This window comes from Lithobates pipiens, unplaced genomic scaffold, assembly GCF_037356315.1.
Source record: "Lithobates pipiens isolate NorthernLeopardFrog02 unplaced genomic scaffold, aLitPip1_a1.2 Scaffold_90, whole genome shotgun sequence".
NCBI classification, from domain to species: domain Eukaryota; kingdom Metazoa; phylum Chordata; class Amphibia; order Anura; family Ranidae; genus Lithobates; species Lithobates pipiens.
In genome coordinates, this window is record NW_027507913.1 from 860,076 (window position 1) to 876,117 (window position 16,042).

The 16,042-nt window shown below is 50.7% G+C and overlaps 1 protein-coding gene across 1 annotated transcript; it reads right to left on the bottom strand.

The window, feature by feature from the left end:
- Positions 1-715: 715 nt before the first annotated feature.
- LOC143973656 (uncharacterized) lies at positions 716-3,504 on the bottom strand. The gene is made up of 2 exons (XM_077474513.1): positions 3,039-3,504; positions 716-2,942 (listed from the first exon to the last, which is right to left on the bottom strand). Exons 1-2 carry the CDS (start codon positions 3,138-3,140, stop codon positions 1,674-1,676), a joined length of 1,371 nt encoding a protein of 456 aa, XP_077330639.1. The 5' UTR covers positions 3,141-3,504; the 3' UTR covers positions 716-1,673.
- Positions 3,505-16,042: the final 12,538 nt, after the last annotated feature.

Below are 16,042 nucleotides of genomic sequence, written 5' to 3' on the forward strand. Positions count from 1 at the left end.
TTGTATGGACATTAAGGAGAACCGCACACCCAAATTATAAAAAGGAAAGGCCTGAGGCCCCCAGGCCCTATATACTCAGAACAGCAGTATACAGGCGGTCCAAACAAGACAGGGACTGTGTAGGTTTGTTATTAAGTAGAATCTGTTTGTAATTTTTAACTGGTACATTTTTAAAGTGTAGCTCCAGCCAAAAAATCTATTTTTAAGCTTTTTGGAAAACATAGGGAAGGGTTATCACCCCTGTATAATTTGTTTTGCTGTCTGTGCGCACCTGTTCAGAAGATTTCACCTCACTTTCTGTCCCAATGACAATTGGATTGTTAAAATTTGGGTTTTTTTGTGAAACAAGGAACTCTTACAGGAGAGAATTTCCCTTCCTAGGGGTAGATTTCCTCTCACTTCCTGTTGTCTCCTTCTGTTTGAAAGTAGGAGTTGTTTGTAAGTTGGATGTTTGAAAGTAGGGGCCTGCTCTATATACTCAAAATATAAACGCAAAAATGTGGGCCTTAGGTGTTGGTGTTGCCACAACACTGTAATCCCTCACAGTTACTCTGGGTGGGCGCAGGAACGGGCCCTGCTGTGAAATATTAGATCAAGAATTGTAATTACATGCCCCGCTCTAATTTGGCACCAACGGACCATAATGTTCGATCTTCCTCTTGAAATCGAAGCTCATCCCTAGTGGTGAAGTATGGGGCAAGATTCCTCACCCTGCTGCCATTCCTCATTATATTTCTTAGAAAAAAGAAGAAAAAAAAACACATACAAAGACAATTAAGGTACGACCAATCTTTATTGGAGATAAATCTATAGATGGAAATGATTGTCGGGCTTCGGAGAACAGTGACGGTTGACCTAGGACTCCTCAAAGGCAGGGCCTTTTTACACTAAGCCTAAACCTTAAGATGATTCAGAGGAAGGCGAAAACCCCCCGGCCAGATGGGCTCCAAGGGGGGGGAAAATTCCTTCCTGACCCCCTAAGGCGATCGGATTGTCCCTGAATCATCAGTCTAGGGTGCCCAGTTCATCTCATATAGAGAAAAAAACCATACATAGAACCATACAGAACATATGTATTGCAGGTATGTATGCAATAAAACACACCTACCTGCTTGTTCACAACTTTGGGGCTCATTCAGAATATATGCATTGAGCATCCGCACAGATCAGCGCCCCCACACTGATCAGTGCCTCCGCCCGCCGCACCGATTCCTTATGTTTTCTGTGCCCAGCCCCCTACAGGAGGACTGGTGGTACCCCCTTATTGGTGGCCCTGGTGGTGGTATGTAGACATGCTGTGTATGATGGTATGCATGGTGCTATATACACAGGTATGTATGCAATAAAACACACTTGCATGCTTGTTTACAATCATATTTGGGGATCATTCAGAATATATGCATTGAGCATCCGCACAGATCAGTGCCTCCCCCACTGATCAGTGCATCCGCCCGCCGCAACGATTCCTCATGTTTTCTGTGCCCAGCCCCTACAGGAGAACCAGTGGTACCCCCTTATTGGTGGCCCTGATGGTGGTATGTTTGGTTCTAGGTGGGCATGCTGAGTATGGTGGTATGTATGGCCCTATGTATACATTCTATGTATGGTTCTATGTATGGTGTAGGGAGATCATTGCCAGTGTGCCACAATTATCTCACTCAGTACTGCTTGTGTTACCGTCTCACAGCAGGCAACTCTCTTTTGAGGTCAAATACCCTCGGTTGGTGGTGACGAGGCTCTTCCTTCAAATGGTGATGAGGAGGCCCTCTATTAATGTCATTGCCCCTCGGATTGTAGTGACGAGGCTCTTCCTTCAAATGGTGATGAGGAGGCCCTCTATTAATGTCATTGCCCCTCGGTTGGTGGTGACGAGGCTCTTCCTTCAAATGGGGCTGACGTGGCCCTCTGTTAATGTCATTGCCCCTCGGATGGTGGTGACGAGGCTCTTCCTTCAAATGGTGATGAGGAGGCCCTCTGTTAATGTCATTGCCCCTCGGATGGTGGTGACGAGGCTCTTCCTTCAAATGGGGCTGACGAGGCCCTCTGTTAATGTCATTGCCCCTTGGATGGTGCTGACGTGGCTCTTCCTTCAAATGGGGCTGACGTGGCCCTCTGTTAATGTCATTGCCCCTCGGTTGGTGCTGACTAGGCTCTTCCTTCAAATGGGGCTGACGAGGCCCTCTGTTAATGTCATTGCCCCTTGGATGGTGCTGACGAGGCTCTTCCTTCAAATAGGGCTGACGAGGCCCTCTGTTAATGTCATTGCCCCTCGGTTGGTGGTGACGAGGCTCTTCCTTCAAATGGGGCTGACGAGGCCCTCTGTTAATGTCATTGCCCCTTGGATGGTGCTGACGAGGCTCTTCCTTCAAATGGTGATGAGGAGGCCCTCTGTTAATGTCATTGCCCCTTGGATGGTGCTGACGAGGCTCTTCCTTCAAATGGTGATGAGGAGGCCCTCTGTTAACGTCATTGCCCCTCGGTTGGTGGTGACGAGGCTCTTCCTTCAAATGGGGCTGACGAGGCCCTCTGTTAATGTCATTGCCCCTTGGATGGTGCTGACGAGGCTCTTCCTTCAAATGGGGCTGACGAGGCCCTCTGTTAATGTCATTGCCCCTTGGATGGTGCTGACGAGGCCCTCTGTTAATGTCATTGCCCCTTGGATGGTGCTGACGAGGCCCTCTGTTAATGTCATTGCCCCTTGGATGGTGCTGACGAGGCTCTGTGTTCATGTTATTGCCCCTCGGATTGTGGCGACGAGGCTCTGGGTTGATACTGGTTTTCCAGTGGTGAGTATTAGGCCACTGGCTGCAATTCACATTCTTGCTCAGGTAGGAGAAGCCCTCAAATCTCTTCTGCTGGCATGGAACTATCTGCCTCCCATTGTCTTCATTTTTAATGAATACATCCCCTGGAATTCCTTCCCCCAGGTCTTCCTCATGCATCTGGAAAGAGAAAAAAGTATTTTGTCAATGTTTCTGATCGATAGGGAAATCCCTAGAAATCCCCCCATTGTGCTGGGACTCCTCCCGTATACTTACATGTCGATTTGGAAATGGTGGGGGTGAGTTCCCTTTCTCTAGCTCCTTCCAGTCCACCTTGCTGAAGTAGGGGTGTCCTCTGATATCTCTTACTAGACTCATCCGCAGCTCTTGGTCTTTACATAGGAACTGTAAAAAGGAACAAAATATAATAAGATACACTGGAATAACATGAACAATCTATGAACAATGTAATATTTGATTCTGATTCTCTCTATTATTTTGCCTTCTGACCTGCTACTACATCCTGATTGGATTGGATGGTAGCATGGGGCCTTATTTGTGTCATATTAGTTCAGAATAGTTATTAAAGGAAAGAAACATCAGATATTTTGCAATTAAATGTGAATTAGGAATGTATTAAAAAGGAGATTTCTATGAAATCTGCACCTGCCATGATTTTTCTTATGACTCTGGCAGTCCCAGGGGAGTTCTATATGTTGTCTGTGCACGGAATGTCCCCAGAAATTGAATTCAATGTGTGTGCGATTGGCCCCATCACTATCCAATGGAACCACCCGGACCGTAAATTAAAAAGGGCTGCTTCTTTCCTTATGACAGGGGAAGGCAGATCCTTCCATTAAGCAGTCAGCTTGCTGAAAGTACAGCTATGACCTCCATCGATATGTGATGGTAAGAAGGTGGAACCATGTTTAATAAAATCCTAATAAGATATAATGTATGCAACAGGGATAGAACATTGTCACTTAAAAGGTGTAAAATTTCTATGTATACTTACCATCTCTATGACGTCACGGAGATTCGGGTCTATGCTATCTGGATAATGTGGTTCCCTTGTGGTCACGATCTTCACTTCTTCCTCTGCGGACTCCCTGCCGGTCAGAAATGGATGTCTGCCGAAAGTCATCTCATACACGATTATTCCCAGGGAGAAATAATCAGCCGCTCCGAAGTATGGAATGTTTTGAAGGGCCTGTAGAAACATAAAGAGAAAAAGAAGGATGAGCTGATTGTTGGGTAGAGGACGGAGACGACTCAATGCTGATATATGTGATCTATGAATCCTCCCAGGACTCCTAAAATTGTGCTCAAAAGACCTCAAACCAAGGCGGAGCTTGTGAATATTGGAGCTGGGGCTTTAGGTCTCACAGAGACACAAAAGGAAATTGGTTGAAATCTTCCAAATTGAGGTAAATTTCACCAGAACAGGTGTGCCCGTTGAAGGTTTCTCCTCCCCTCGTGTTCTGGGGAAATATCTAAAACTCACTTTCTTTCTCAATGACAATGGTCACCAATACAAACCAATGGGGACAAATACCTCTGGAATATTGTTCCAGCCTGGAAACCCACTGAAACCAACCAGGTCACCAGTAAAGAAATTCTTAATTTAGTGAAAAATGATCTCCCTTTAGCTTATCTCTATATCCCACTATAACAAATATTACAATTAGGTCTAATATCAGGTGGAAAGCAAGTATCTTACCTCTGGCGACAAGTACCCTGGTGTTCCCGATTGCCCTTGAATCCTGCTGGACTCCGTGACGCCCATATGTGCCAAGCCGAAATCGGCTATTTTGATGTGTCCAACGTTATCCAAAAGAATATTTGCAGGCTTGAGGTCTCTGTGGATGATCTCCCTAGAATGCAGAAACTGCAGACTACAGATCATTTCTGCTATGAAGTATCTGATGGGGGAAAGAGATAGAGGAATTAGCATCACAAATCATCACAGAGTAATGAAATCTAAAGATGAAATGACTTCCCCCTGTAATACATAGGGGTTTGGATGGACGAGGCTCAGGTGAAGGGGCTGACTACATCACTGGCTGTGGTCAGTCACCCCCGACTCCAGAGTGACCCGTTCATTGATCTTACCTTATGGTGCCCCCAGGAAATGGAGCTACTGCCATGGCACGATGGAGATCCCCTCTGGTCACGCATTCCAGGACAAAGGCGAGATGATTCTGTGTGAACACAAGAGATAAAGTTTACATTATAGACATGCAGGATTTCATTTTGTGGAGGAATAGACAGACACACTTAATTTAGTAAAACCTGACAGAGGAACTAAGTAGGCCGCCATTACTGGACTGTTCTTATTGCAATGCTACTTCTGTCTGGTCTGGTAAAGAAATTGGAAGGTGAAAAGACTTACCTTTGTCTGGAACGTTCCAAACAGATGTGTAATAAATGGACACTCCCTGGCTACTTTCAGCACATCACGTTCTAAGAAAACCATATCACTATCGTCTTCATAATAAATAAATTCTGTCTTTTCCACAAGTTTAACCGCCAGCTTCTGGTCAATGGCGGGATGAGAGGCCAAGATCACCTTCCCAAAGGCCCCCTGTCCAAGGACTCCATAACAGGTCATGTGTTCAAAGGAGAGTACACTTGACTGGTCCTTGGTGACCACGCTGGATGGTACTTGTGAGGCGATCTCATGGTGTGTGCTGCGGATGGATGGATTGTCTAGGTCGCACTCTGGTGGAGTAGCCACGTCTTGGTCGCACTCTGGTGGAGGGGCCACGTCTTGGTCGCACTCTGGTGGAGGGGCCACGTCTTGGTCGCACTCTGGTGGAGGGGCCACGTCTTGGTCGCACTCCGGTGGAGGGGCCACGTCTTGGTCGCACTCCGGTGGAGGGGCCACGTCTTGGTCGCACTCCGGTGGAGGGGCCACGTCTTGGTCGCACTCCGGTGGAGGGGCCACGTCTTGTTCGCACTCCGGTGGAGGGGCCACGTCTTGTTCGCACTCCGGTGGAGTGGCCACGCCTTGGTCGCACTCCGGTGGAGTGGCCACGCCTTGGTCGCACTCCGGTGGAGTGGCCACGCCTTGGTCGCACTCCGGTGGAGTGGCCACGCCTTGGTCGCACTCCGGTGGAGTGGCCACGCCTTGGTCGCACTCCGGTGGAGTGGCCACGCCTTGGTCGCACTCCGGTGGAGTGGCCACGCCTTGGTCGCACTCCGGTGGAGTGGCCACGCCTTGGTCGCACTCCGGTGGAGTGGACACGTCCTGGTCGCACTCCGGTGGAGTGGACACGTCCTGGTCGCACTCCGGTGGAGTGGACACGTCCTGGTCGCACTCCGGTGGAGTGGACACGTCCTGGTCGCACTCCGGTGGAGTGGACAGGTCCTGGTCGCACTCCGGTGGAGTGGACAGGTCCTGGTCGCACTCCGGTGGAGTGGACAGGTCCTGGTCGCACTCCGGTGGAGTGGACACGTCCTGGTCGCACTCCGGTGGAGTGGACACGTCCTGGTCGCACTCCGGTGGAGTGGCCAGGTCCTGGTCGCACTCCGGTGGAGTGGCCAGGTCCTGGTCGCACTCCGGTGGAGTGGACAGGTCCTGGTCGCACTCCGGTGGAGTGGACACGTCCTGGTCGCACTCCGGTGGAGTGGACACGTCCTGGTCGCACTCCGGTGGAGTGGCCACGTCCTGGTCGCACTCCGGTGGAGTGGACACGTCCTGGTCGCACTCCGGTGGAGTGGACAGGTCCTGGTCGCACTCCGGTGGAGTGGACAGGTCCTGGTCGCACTCCGGTGGAGTGGACACGTCCTGGTCGCACTCCGGTGGAGTGGACACGTCCTGGTCGCACTCCGGTGGAGTGGCCAGGTCCTGGTCGCACTCCGGTGGAGTGGCCAGGTCCTGGTCGCACTCCGGTGGAGTGGACACGTCCTGGTCGCACTCCGGTGGAGTGGCCAGGTCCTGTTCGCACTCCGGTGGAGTGGACACGTCCTGGTCGCACTCCGGTGGAGTGGACACGTCCTGGTCGCACTCCGGTGGAGTGGACACGTCCTGGTCGCACTCCGGTGGAGTGGCCAGGTCCTGGTCGCACTCCGGTGGAGTGGCCAGGTCCTGGTCGCACTCCGGTGGAGTGGCCAGGTCCTGGTCGCACTCCGGTGGAGTGGACACGTCCTGGTCGCACTCCGGTGGAGTGGACACGTCCTGGTCGCACTCCGGTGGAGTGGACACGTCCTGGTCGCACTCCGGTGGAGTGGGCACGTCCTGGTCGCACTCCGGTGGAGTGGACACGTCCTGGTCGCACTCCGGTGGAGTGGCCAGGTCCTGGTCGCACTCCGGTGGAGTGGCCAGGTCCTGGTCGCACTCCGGTGGAGTGGACACGTCCTGGTCGCACTCCGGTGGAGTGGACACGTCCTGGTCGCACTCCGGTGGAGTGGACACGTCCTGGTCGCACTCCGGTGGAGTGGACACGTCCTGGTCGCACTCCGGTGGAGTGGCCAGGTCCTGGTCGCACTCCGGTGGAGTGGACACGTCCTGGTCGCACTCCGGTGGAGTGGACACGTCCGGGTTGCACTGTGGTGTGCAGTCAATACCGCGTACACCTACAATAAAAAAAGAGAGGAATTAGATTTAGCACCTTCACCTACATTTCATATATTTTTCTTTGTAAAACATCAAATTATGGAGAGAAGAGATGAAAACGCTGGTGCCAGAGACCATGAATAAACTCTACAGGACAGGGACACAAGGAGGACTAATGTTGTACTTTGTATAAAAATGCTGGTTGCCTGCCACTCATCCCGACCCACTGGCTGGCAATAATGGCATGAAAAATCAGAGGGGCTGGTTGTACCCAGCCCGTAATCAGCCTGCCCATACATGGTTAGAATCTTGGCTGGTCCTTGCTTAGCCGGGTGAGATTGGAAGTGTCTATAGCCGGCTTTAGGAGCGCAGACACTTCTAATGACAGCACTTGGGGTAAAGGCATAGTGCATATTAAAATGCTGATGGATAATGAATTAGTGCAGTTTTGTTTGTGTTGGTTTTGTCCGTCTGTCTGGCCTTGTTTACAAGGGTGATGAGGCCCATATAACATGAACGGGACGTTTCTACAACATCTGTATCTTCCAGGTGCTGCATGCAGGCAGTCCATTGACAATGAGTAGAACGCACAGCTGCACGCACGCAGCCACTTCTCCTAATATGACATGCACTGTCTGCATTCAGGGCCATTCGCCCACACCCAGGACCGCTGGGTCCTGGGTGTAGGCGAATGGCTGGGTGGGCTTGGTGGGCATTGATAGGTGACACTGGTGGGCATTGATAGGTGGCACTGGTGGGCATTGATAGGTGGCACTTTTGGGCATTGATAGGTGGCACTGGTGGGCATTGATAGGTGTGATAGGTGGCACTGGTGGGCATTGATAGGTGGCACTGGTGGGCACTGTTACTCTATAAATGAGGCATAATCGCCTCTTCCTTTTCAGGGTCGATGTCCCTTTAAGATGAGCCGGTGATCGGCTTTGTTCTTCTCCTGTCAGCAGAGGAGAAAAAAAAACGATCACTGAGCTTTTGTTTACATCATGTGATGAGCCGTCATTGGCTGATAACTGATCACATGATAAGGGGTCGGGATTGGCCCCGTACTCGGATCGGTGGTCATCCGAGTCTCAGTGACTCTGTGATCACGGCGCCCTCCGCAGGGAGCGTGCACAGGGGGATGTCATATGACGGCCTCCCGGGAACTCACATCCGCGCTGTGCCCGTCATTTGCCCATAGCGCGGATGTCAGGGGGTTAAACAGGTGGGGTGGCATTATCCGCACTGCCCATGGGGGGGCGGCATTGTCCGCACTGCCCATGGGGGAGCGGCATTGTCCGCACTGCCCATGGGGGGTGGCATTGTCCGCACTGCCCATGGGTGGGGCGGCATTATCCACACTGCCCTTTGGGGGATGGCATTGTCCGCACTGCCCATGGGGGGCGTCATTATCCGCACTGCCCATGGGGGTGGCATTGTCCGTAACTGCCCATGGGGGGCGGCTCTCTAATTAGGCAAATTAGGCGATCGCCTTAGGCCTCGCAACTCATCCCCTCGATCGCCTAATTTGCCTGACCGGTGCGTGTGAGTGGCAGCGAATATCTCCCGTCAGTGTCCCCAAACTAGCGGGACGAGTGAGCGGGATGAGCGAGGCTCAGCAAGCAACTACTGAACACAGTGACAACGCTGCTAGTGCTATGTGACCAGCGCCGCGCTCTCTGCCTCAGGCTCTGCACTCTCCAGCGCCCCCTCTCTGTGTCCTCGAGGCTCCAGCGCTGCCTGAGGACAGATTATAGAGGCGGAGCTGGCGGCCTCTGCTGAACCCAAGAGGGATGGATGAAAGCACGGACATGCAGGAGTTCCTTTTGTCGGGTGTGGAGGGAGGTGAGCTGACAAGTTTATGGGGGCACTTGTGACTTGTATGCAGGGACTAGAGATGGATGAGGGAGGGGGCAGTGAGAGCCGTGTCTGCAGCACAGGGGGCAGTCATGGTGCTGTGCTCTTCAGTTGCTCTATGCATGCCACTGCAAAGTGGTCTCTGCAGTGCTGGAGCAATAAATTAGGGCTCAGTCACACCATATACCAGTTTTATACCATTTGCACCCCTCCCATGTCATACTACCCCCATACTAACCCCCCCATACACTCTGCAGCCCTCTCATATACATACTACCCCCCATACACTCTGCTCCCCTCTCATATACATACTACCCCCCCATACACTCTGCACCCCTCTCATATACATACTACCCCCCCATACACTCTGCACTCCTCTCATGTCCATACTACCCCCCCATACACTCTGCACCCCTCTCATATACATACTACCCCCCCATACACTCTGCTCCCCTCTCATATACATACTACCCCCATACACTCTGCACCCCTCCCATATACATACTACCCCCCATACACTCTGCACCCCTCTCATATACATACTGCCCCCCATACACTCTACACCCCTCTCATATACATACTACCCCCCCATACACTCTGCACCCCTCTCATATACATACTACCCTCCCATACACTCTGCACTCCTCTCATGTACATACTACCCCCCCATACACTCTGCACCCCTCTCATATACATACTACCCCCCCATACAATCTGCACCCCTCTCATATACATACTGCCCCCCATACACTCTGCACCCCTCTCATATACATACTACCCCCCATACACTCTGCACCCCTCTCATATACATACTACCCCCCCCATACACTCTGCACCCCTCTCATATACATACTACCCCCATACACTCTGCACCCCTCTCATATACATACTACCCCCCCCATACACTCTGCACCCCTCTCATATACATACTGCCCCCCATACACTCTGCACCCCTCTCATATACATACTACCCCCCATACACTCTGCACCCCTCTCATATACATACTACCCCCCCATACACTCTGCACCCCTCTCATATACATACTACCCCCCATACACTCTGCACCCCTCTCATATACATACCACCCCCCACATAGACTCCGCACTCCTCTCATGTACATACTACCCTCTGTCATACCCTCCATTTTCCTCTACTACACATGTTTACCACCATTGTACCGTGCCATCATAATAGCATCATGGACAAAGTAATGCCCTGGGGCCCCTACTAGGAAGATGGTGACCTGTGGCATACACAGAGCACCGCAGAAAACAGTGAGTGAGGCTAAATTATGCTACATATTGGGCATGACTTTTTGGTCTGATTAGAAATTTTTGTCTAATTTTATTTATTTTTCTTACAATTTTTTTAAAACCCCAAATGTTGTTTTTTGGTGAGTTTTTTGGTTTCTTTGGTGAGATATCAGGGGTCTAAACAGACCCCTGAAGTCTCACTTTTGACACAGAGAAAGGGACTGAGGACAGATATTCCCCAGTCCTTTTCTCTGTAGCCTCAGCTTCACTGCAAATGAATGAACAGGAGACAAAGTCTCCTATTAATTCATAAACCGAAGCAGAGAAAACACAGCTTACTATGCTTCAGTTATGATTGAACACAGTGAGTGATCAGTACCGATCACCCATTGTGTTCATTTAGAAAAGTAAGGGCTGGTAAATGACATATTTACCAGCCCCTTTATCTGAAGATCCCCCAGTCAGCGGGAGAGAAGAGGAGGGAAGCCAGCAGCACTGTGGGGGAGGGGGGGTTATTGCTTTAATTATTTTTCTCATGTCTGAGTTTTGCCTAAGGCCTCACAAAGCCTAGAGCCATCTCTGGGGGCGGCATTATCCGCACTGCCCATGGGGGGGGCATTATCCGCACTGCCCATGGGGAGGTGGCATTGGGGGGCACTGAACCAATTGGCACCTTTGTTTTGTTTTTTGTGGGTTTACATCCACTTTAAATATTGCTTATAAATGTGTGTTTATTAGGATTGTACAATAAGTACATGGGTTGTGTGTATGTCAGGGGTTGACAAATTTGCTTTGAATTTAGGAGCCAGTTTTTGTTTTTTTAGAGTGGTATGGATTGTCAGCTCCCGGGGTAAGGCCACTCATTTTCACCCCCTATCCCTAACTCACAATGGAGCACCCAGTCAATAACTCCATTGAAACGCTGTTACATCAGGGTTATGGGCTGACCAGAAAGAGAGTAAGGCTGGCAACATATGGAACTGGTTGCCACTGGCAGGTACGTGGAACTGCCAGATGGCACCGGCAGGTGACACTGGTTTGGAACTGGCAGGTGGCACTATTGGCACTGGCACTGATTGGCAGGTGGCACTGGTTTGGAAGTGGCAGGTGGCCCTGGTTGGTGATGGCAGGTGGCCCTGGTTGGCGGTGGCACTAGTTGTCACTGGCAGATGGCACTGATTGGTGGTGGCACTGGTTTGTGTTGGCAGGTGGCACTGGTTGGCGGTGGCACTAGTTGGCACTGATTGGCAGTGGCACTGGCAGATGCCACTGGTTGGCGCTGGCAGGTGGCACTGGCAGGTTTTACTCGGAGCACTCTGTTACTGAAATGTAACAGAGGAGCTGTCAGAATTGAGCTTAAAGCGGAGCTCCACCCTAAAGTGGACCTTCCGCTCATTGGAACCCTCCCCCCCTCCGGCGCCACAATTGGCACCTTTCAGGGGGGAGGGGGGTGCAGGTACCTGTACAGTACAGGTATCTGCATCACTTCCGGCGTAGATTCTGCAGAATCCACGCCCCTTTCCGCAGAATCTACGCCCCTTTCCGAAGGTCCCCCGCTGCCTGCTGGGAAACACGCGGATCCCAGAGACAGCGGGGACCATCCTTATTGCGCAGAGCAACTCGCGCATGCGCAGTAGGGAACCGGGAAATGAAGCCGAAAGGCTCCACTTCCTGATTCCCATACCCAAGATGGCGGCGGCAGCACCCGAGAGACGATCGAGAGATCGGCTTCGGGTGCCGATATCGCGGGCGCGCTGGGCGGGTAAGTGTCATTATTTTAAAAGTCAGCAGCTGCAGTATTTGTAGCTGCTGACTTAAAAAAAAAAAAAAAATGGCGGACTCCCGCTTTAATGTCGGAATGGGCGGGACCTGGCCGGGGTGTGAAACTGACAAGTAACAGAGAGGCGGTGTAGTGTCATATTTTGCTCCCCATCATAGAATGTTCCGGAAGTGACGCTGCGGCCAGAAATTTAGCACTGCGCATGCGCCATGCGTTCCAAACACTTGCGCCATGCGTTCCAAATGATTTGCGACAATGCAGACCAGTGAAACCGTCAGATAATGTCAGAGAAGTGAGGGGAGGTAATCCCCTCCCTGAGCCACACTTACCCGCTCTCTCTCCGCCGCTCTCCGCTCTGTCTAAAGTTAATGTCACGATTACCTCCCCTCACTCCCGTGACATTATCTGACGCTTTCACTGAACTACATTGTCAGAAATCCTCTGGAACGCATGGTGCAAGCATTTGGAACGCATCGCGCATGCGCAGTGCAAAATTTCCGGCCGCAACGTCCCTTCCGGAGCGTTCTATGATGGGGAGCAAAATATGACGCAACAGCGGATATGTCAGATTTGAGCTTGAGTCGAGGTGGGCGGGCCCCGCTCGGGGTGGGAGGGTCCCGGCCGGGTGGGCGGGACTCAGAAGCTATCAAACACCGGCCAACGATTGGGCTGCTTAAGAAAAGAGGCGCGGCCACATACACGTAGCGGCCCGCCCAGATTCCATTGGCTGGTGTTTGATAGCTGCCGGGTCCCGCCCACCCCGGCCGGGTCCCGCCCACCCCGGCCGGTTCCCTCCCACACCGACATAAAGCTGAAATCTCTCCTTTGCTTGTCAGTGTCACACACAGTGCGCAGCCGCAGAGTGTGGAGGAGGGGGGCAGTCATTGTTAATAGTGATAGTGAGTGGGCTGGTGGCAGCTTAGGCGCCAGGTTGTGATTTCTGGTGGCATTGGTGACCTGGCGCCTGGGGTTTGTGGAGCCCTGGTGTATGTCTTGTGTTGATTGTAACTAAAAAATGTCATAAAAAAGGACTTGATTTAAAAAATATGAAAAAAAACATATGTACCTATGGGAATGTGACCCCAAAACATTTTTTGAAAAAAAAAAACAAATTATGAAAAAAAAATATTTTTTTGAAAAAAAAAAATTTTTTTTGAAAAAAAAAAATTTTTTTTGAAAAAAAAAAATTTTTTTTGAAAAAAAAAAATTTTTTTTGAAAAAAAAAAATTTTTTTTGAAAAAAAAAAAATATGAAGAAAATAATATACTTTGAAAAAAAAAGTGAAAAAAAAATTTTTTTTGAAAAAAAAAAAAAAATTTATAAAAAAAAAAAAAAAATCTTTGAATAAAAACACTTACCAATCTCAGTGTCTGTATCCCGGTGATGTCTATTGGCTTTACAGCCGGAACCGAAACATCGAACGACGGCTCTGAAACAGCCGCGCACAAACGCTCGGGTCCTCTTCAGCTTGGAGGGCTTTTTGGTTGGGGTATCTGCAGGCTGGTCACTGACACCTCCTACCATGGCCCTTCCTTTGCTGGGTTTCTCTTTGATGTTTTTCAGAGAAACAATCTGATTACATTTAAATCGGTTCATTATTAAAAATAAAGAAACTCGCTTTAAATGTATGACAACAAATATTGCAATGAAATTGAATTGACCGAAATCAAATCCAATAATATCACAAGGTATCTCTCAGGAGAGATAAAAGCCAACCTCACTTGTCAGTGGACAGTCAACTTCTGATGAATTCTGCCCCAGCGTCTGAATATATAGGGGGACTCAGCCAATGAAATCACAGCGACTTTGGCTCAGCCAATCACAGTGACTTTGGCTCAGCCAATCACAGTGACTTTGGCTCAGCCAATGAAATCACAGTGCAGTCATGTGACTTTTTTTTTTTTTTTTTGAAAAATTAACTGACGATTTTTCTTAAAGGAGCCAGTATACGGATGTAATAGGGATATACGGCTCCTGGAAGAACATGTTATTGTGAATGAGATTTAACCCTTACAGTCCCATGGCTGAAATAAAGATCTCTATTCTTATGATAACATTGTGAATGGAGCCTTAGAAATCCTCTCCGCACATCAAATCTTTTCATTTCTTTTATTTTATCGTTATTACACACCAATTATTTCTCCATGAGGGGGGGAGGGGTGATGAGCCTCACGCTGCTCCCCGGGGCCGCCCGCCGTGTGAAGATCCGTACCGCACTCTACCAACCAATCACAATTGATAACGGAAGTGACGTTCAGTCGCAGCCATCTTACTATACCCCACACTCCTCTATAGTAAGCATACACTGAGAAGGCGGACATCTTGTTACACCCACCGGAGTTTGATGCATAAATAGAGTATTTAAAAATCGGAATGTTTGGATGTTACATTTTAAAAGCCGCGGCAAACCTGCCCACCTCACACGTTTGCTAATGTGACAGAAAACTCTGAGTTCAGTCCGTGGGATTTCACCATATAACCTCCGATTTTGTGTTTTATAAAAAGTGTAAAATGCAAAACTCCAGCGGGTGTAACAAGATGTCCGCCTCCCCCCCCCCTTCTCGGTCTATCCTCACAGTGGAGGAGTGCGGGGTGTAGCAAGATGGCGGCGACGGATCGTCGATTCCGTTACTAATTCTGAGGGGTCGCGGAATCTGACGGAACACCGGAGCCAGCGCTGCAGCGGTCAGTCCGCCCGATATTTTGTATGACCCTTCGTCTCTCAGCTCCTCCCCTATCACACAGGCTCCACCCTCCTCGCACTCATCTCCGTGGTAACCGTACACTGCAGGGGGAGGAGATAAGAGACACAGCCCCACCCCTCATTCCTCCTCTCTGTTTACTAATATGGAGGCGTCCAATCAGCGGCGGGACAAGTGACCAGCAAGGAAGGTGGGGCCGGTAGCGGAAGGGGCGGGGCAGGGATTGAAACGCACAGTGTCTGGTAGTCATGATCATCTCTCGCCAGGTGAGACCCCGAAGTATCGAGGGGGAGGGGGAGTGTCCACTATAGAGGGTCCCCCTCCCCCAACACACACAGAGGACCAATCATAGGCTGAGCTCTACTACCATCCCCCATCATCCCAGGAGGGACCCCAACTCTACTCAGCTATACAGAGGGGGAGGGGCAGTGTGAGAGGGAGGGGTGTCAGGTGAGGGGGAGGGGTGTAAGGTGAGGTGATGAGGAGTATTGATGGGAGGTTCTCTGTCGCTCTTCATGTGTCGGTGCTCTTCGATGAGGTGGGGGTGTATTTCTCGGAGGGGGAGGGGTGTAATGAGGAGTATTGATGGGAGGTTCTCTGTCGCTCTTCAGGTGTCGGTGCTCTTCGATGAGGTGGGGTGAATTTCTCGGAGGAGGAGGGGTGTAGTCTGGAGGAGTATTGATGGGATGTTAGGGAATGGGATGTTGGTAGGGGGCACACTTTAGTGGCACTGGTAGGTGACACTGATGAGGCACGGGTAGGGGGGCACACTTTAGTGGCACTGGTAGGTGACACTGATGAGGCACGGGTAGGGGGCACACTTTAGTGGCACTGGTAGGTGACACTGATGAGGCACGGGTAGGGGGCACAGACTAGCGGCACTGGTAGGTGACACTGATGAGGCACGGGTAGGGGGCACACTTTAGTGGCACTGGTAGGTGACACTGATGAGGCACGGGTAGGGGGCACACTTTAGTGGCACTGGTAGGTGACACTGATGAGGCACGGGTAGGGGGCACACTTTAGTGGCACTGGTAGGTGACACTGATGAGGCACGGGTAGGGGGCACACTTTAGTGGCACTGGTAGGTGACACTGATGAGGCACGGGTAGGGGGCACACTTTAGTGGCAC

Bases quoted from the DNA above. Each gene is read 5' to 3' on its own strand.
- LOC143973656 (XM_077474513.1), bottom strand. From the start codon at position 3,140: ATGAGTCTAGTAAGAGATATCAGAGGACACCCCTACTTCAGCAAGGTG. The intron at 2,943-3,038 runs GTAAGTATACGG...TTCTCTTTCCAG, and splicing joins CACCATTTCCAAATCGACAT to ATGCATGAGGAAGACCTGGG.